General features: G+C 32.8%; 1 protein-coding gene across 2 annotated transcripts in view; it reads right to left on the reverse strand.

Moving 5' to 3' along the window:
- Positions 1-1,882, reverse strand: part of LOC119838935 — a 13,320-nt gene extending 11,438 nt beyond the window's left edge. For both annotated transcript variants that reach the window (XM_038365080.1, XM_038365081.1), the window contains exon 1: positions 1,684-1,882. In XM_038365080.1, coding sequence (XP_038221008.1) covers positions 1,684-1,785 — 102 coding nt within the window. In that variant the 5' untranslated portion in view covers positions 1,786-1,882. The remainder of the gene's footprint in view (positions 1-1,683) is intronic.
- Positions 1,883-5,147: the final 3,265 nt, after the last annotated feature.

Consider the following 5,147-nt stretch of genomic DNA (forward strand, 5'->3'; position numbering starts at 1 on the left):
AAAAATTTCATCAAAATCGCTCAAGCCGTTTCGGAGGAGTATGGCAACGAAAACTGTGACACGAGAATTTTATATATAAGAAGAAGATTGGTAAGACATTACAATGCTTAAAAAGTTTTAATATGTCATTTTGAAATTTAGTTTTTATTTGCGGCGAAACAATTTTTTTAAGAATCCGAACTTGTAAGTTAAGAATCTTGTTTAAGTATGTCTTGTACGTTCGGCTCTTTTCTATCATGATACTCTTTACCTCTGCATTAAACACCCGATGTAGACATTAATATGATGTAATAAGCATATTTTTCATTAATTATTAGATAGTAGGTATACAAGTTTGACATAATTCAATGTACATGTTAAGAGACACTTTTAAAAAGTAAATTTTGTTTCACAAACCAATATTAGGGAATACCTCTTTGGATAAATGGATCCATGTGTGGATATCCCCGATATTATATTAAAAGACACAATAAAATTTAAGGCACTACATTTTTTACTGCATCAAAAAACAAACAAGATATTATTTTCATTTGAATTGAAAATATCGTTTACATACTAATTTTCGTTATAAATTATTGGTTTATATGAAATATTCAAATTATTGATAAATATTAGAGTTTAAAAAAACACAGCGCACATAAATACTCATACAAATAATATATTATAAGTTATAACATATTGTTAATACTTGTTATTTGGAATTATTAAAAAACACCGCTTTTAATAAGTACGTAATGAACGAAACGGTCGTTTTTGAAATATATATAGAATAGAAAATCTGTAAACAAAGCTTATATGCGTAAAATATATGTTTCTTTTAAATGTTTCTTATATTGATTATTGTATGAAACCAAATTCTAATATTTGCTATATAAAGTAAATGCCTCAATTCAATGACCTGGCTTTTTTTGCCAGGTTACTAATAACGTTTTATAATTATCAGTGGTGAGAACCTCGGACTTCAGAATCGATAAGTCGGGGTTCGAGACCGGCGAGTATGCAGGAAATAAATTGGTTTTTTAATTTATCTGCACATGTGGATAACATCACCACGGCTCAAACGGTGAAGGAAAACATCGTCACAACACCGGCATGTCATCTTTGATTCTTATCAAAAGTTCGTGGACATGTGTCAACCCTCACTTGGCCAACGTGGTGGATTATGGCCTGAACCCTCATAGGAGGCCCGTGTCCCAGCAGTGGGAATATATATATATGGGCTGATATGATGATATGATGATATGATGATATGATGATGATTTCAAAACTGTTTGTTTTTCTAAGAATAAGACTAAAGTACATTTCGTATTCGAACGAGAAATAGAATTTATATTTTCAGCGCTTTGGCTTTTTTGTAGCCAGTACTTTCGTATTATTTTTTGTCATAGAGAACTGTTTTAATTTATGGCAAATCATAAAAGTTTGCTGCCGTTTTTACATGATACATGTCACAAATGTTATGTGAAAAAGCAAATATTGCGATATTTTGAGATCTAATATTAAAAAAAAATGAAAGGGGTAAGAAGCATGCTTCCTGAATGTTTATATCTATTTGGCGGTTATTTTATAACATTCTGACAATTATTTATCTAATTTCTAGACTAATAAAATAGTAATATTATAAATAGTAACATTTTTTTATTAATTTACAATAATAAAAAAATATAATCAAAAACAACTTACTTTTACACCGCGTGTCTCCTGAGTCCTCTCTTCAGAGCTTTTCCCATCTATTTCCCAAAAAATTATCAACATCAAAAAGACCACGTACAATTTGCGAGTCATGTTTTTTTTTAAATCACAAACACAAACAATTTCAGAACATCAAACTTGGCGCCTTTTAGCGCGCTTTTGAAACGAACTTTTTAAATTTTAAATTTGGAACTACGCGCGAGACGTCAAATCGGCGATGGCCTCCAGAGAACTGGAACAGGCATAGACAGCAAGACGCGATTATTTTTAGATTTTAATCGAATTAACAGTTTATGAATTGATACTATACACATGTATAAGTCTGGGCTTTTGATATTATATTGAAAATTATTTCCATGCGATCATCTAAACTTATTTTATATACAGATAAGATTGCGAAATTTTACTCAAAACTACTCAACCGATTTCTTCTTTTACATTAAGAAAAATCCTTTTTTACTGAGTAGGTGACATAGGCAAAATTTATATTTACTTATATTTACAATATTTCGCTTTTTTACCTTACTCGCAAGCGTTTTAATTTTGCCTGGTAGAGATCGCTGCTAAGTCATGGGACCTCAAATTGTGTTAACTAATTAAACTAACATAACGAAGCTGCTATAAAAGAAGCTGGTAGAAAACCACACTCACCACCTGGACCCTGGTACCGTGGGCGCGCCTGGGCTACGATGAGATCATATCAGGTGACTTGTCTGCTTGTTTGTCTGCTTCTTACATAAACAATGTGGCAAGTAATAGATACAAAGGTGAGCGAAAATAAAAATGTGACTTTTTCTAACCATTACAAAAATATAAAATTTGTAATAATATACATGGAGAATGGAGTTTGTAGTTTTCGTATCGTATGCGGATTCATTATAAAATCAGACGCACAGAGTGCAAAAATTCTAAATCTTAGAAATGCATTGAAATACATATCAAATCAAATCAAATTAAATCGAAAACTCTTTATTCGCAACTTTACAAGATGAGAACTAACAAGAGAGTCTACTATTTATGCATATTTTAAATTATTTTATATTAATTATAATTTTATTTTTTGAAGAATATACAAAATTCGATCACGAGGCGATTTGAACCGTTCGACGCCCAAACCTCTCGGTTACCCATGACCCGGCCTCATGGGTCGAATTTCTTAGACTCTTTCGATATCATTTGCCTAAGGGGCACCCCACGCCATGTATTGAGATGATTAACAACCATCTCAACCAATATGAAACACTAGCGGTTCGCCCGTGGTACATATATACTCTATAGCCTTCCTCAATAAATGGACTATCTAACACTGAAAGATTTTTCAAATCGGACCAGTAGTTCCTGAGATTTGTGCGTTCAAACAAACAAACAAACTCTTTAGCTTTATAATATTAGTATAGATTATTTTAATGATACATATTGAATCGATGGAACGCGGTTTTTGTAGAGTTTAAGTTTTTGTTTTATAGCATTCAATTACTTTATAAATGATATATTTTTAATAAATTTAATTTAAATATGTTCCGCTTTTGCGGAGAGACTGAAATGCAGAGTGGTTCACATAATCAACAAATGATTATAAGTCATCAATCAATTGATCAATTCATTTAAAATGTTTATTGTACGAAAAATGTATAAATTAGGCGTAGCATGGATTAACTGAGTGGAAATATGGCACCCTTTCTTAAGGTTCGGGATCATCTGTGGAGGAAGGAAGGTGGAATTCGGCCATCGAAAAAGGGAGGATCCTGGACCAGTCTACTCCACTGGCCGGCCTGTCAGGCCCCAATTGAATGATGTTGGAAAGTTATATATATGCCTGTGTTGTGAGAAAATTTCGATAATTCTTGCGCGATTCAGTAATGTGTCGCGTACTTCAAAGGAATACGGGACACCATTACTAAGATTTTCCTGCCCGCTGTCTGACAGTTTTCCTCTGACAAGGCTGTATTGCTGACTGCTAAATAACCTATATATATATATATATATATATATATATATATATATATAACTAGCTGCGCCCCGCGGTTTCACCCGCGTAAGTCCGTATCCCGTTGGAATATCGGGATAATGCCTATATGTTATTCCAGTTGTCCAGCTATCTACGTACCTAATTTCATTGCAATCGGTTCAGTACTTTTTACGTGAAAGAGTAACAAACATCCATACATCCATACAAACTTTCGCCTTTATAATAGTAGTAGGATAACCTATATATATATATATATATATATATATATATATATATATATATATATAACCATAGATATAGCGCATAAAGCGCGCTATTTCTAAGGTTATTGTAGTGAAACTTCTTTAGAATCGTTGTGATTTCAAACCTGATGCAACGGAAAAAACGACATCTAAGAGACACAAATACAAAAATGTGTATTATGAAGCCGGCAAAGAATCAGATAGATACGCATACTATTTTACATTTTACATATATTCATGTCATTCTTTTTCGATTTACTGTAGTTTCACTTCTATCGTTTGTGAATCGCACACACACCTTTTTTTGTATTAGTATTTATTGCAAATCGGTCCAATTGCTTTCTCTTCAGCGGTTTGTTATAATTAAAGCATAGAAGTGTATATAATATGTGAGTGTACCACCCTTTTTTAAAGCCAGTCAAATATATACATGATGTTCCCTTCGCCGTACATTATGTGCAATGGGCAAAAAATATATTTTCCACGCACACGTTTAGAATAGCTGCGAACTGAAATCCATAAATACACCAATGATGCTGGTAAAGAATGGCGATCATTGAACAGCGTTCTTTTTATTACCATCATCATAATTTCTACTGCAGGGACTGAGGGGATAGGCTATATAAATAAATGTTGCTTTCTTTTCTTCCAATTTTTTGTTTTTTTTTTTTTATTTTAGAGCGGGCAACTGAGCTGGTGGTTCGCCTCATGGTAAGCGATCAATTGTAACGTAGTATCAAGCTATTTGTAGAGGTAGAACCGTCAGCATTTGCCTACTTTTAAGGATTAAGGGCTAAGGAAAAGATTACAGGTTATAAAATAAAGCCATTTATCACACTGGTCGAAAGTGGGATAGTTATATGTGATACAAGGCGTCGCATAGGTATTATTTTATTTATATTTTTAACACCCGATTAAATTTCAAAATTATAGCTTACTAGACGCCCGTCCCGGCTTCGCCCGGGCGTCCAGCGTCAACATTTCTGATTTATCCCAAGGGAGCATTTGATCCTTATAAAAAGTCCTATCACCCAAGTCAGCTCATACCCTGTTTGTATACCATATTTCATCAAAATCCGTTAAGTAGTTTCAGTGTGATTGACGCACAAACATCCAAACAAACAAACTTTCACATTTTAATATTTGTGTGATACATAGCATTATAGCTAATATTTATTTATTATGTATTTATTTAACACTTTATTGTGCTGGTATACTAAAATAAACCTAAATATAAAAACTTA

Source organism: Zerene cesonia, unplaced genomic scaffold (assembly GCF_012273895.1).
Source record: "Zerene cesonia ecotype Mississippi unplaced genomic scaffold, Zerene_cesonia_1.1 Zces_u006, whole genome shotgun sequence".
Lineage (NCBI taxonomy): Eukaryota > Metazoa > Arthropoda > Insecta > Lepidoptera > Pieridae > Zerene > Zerene cesonia.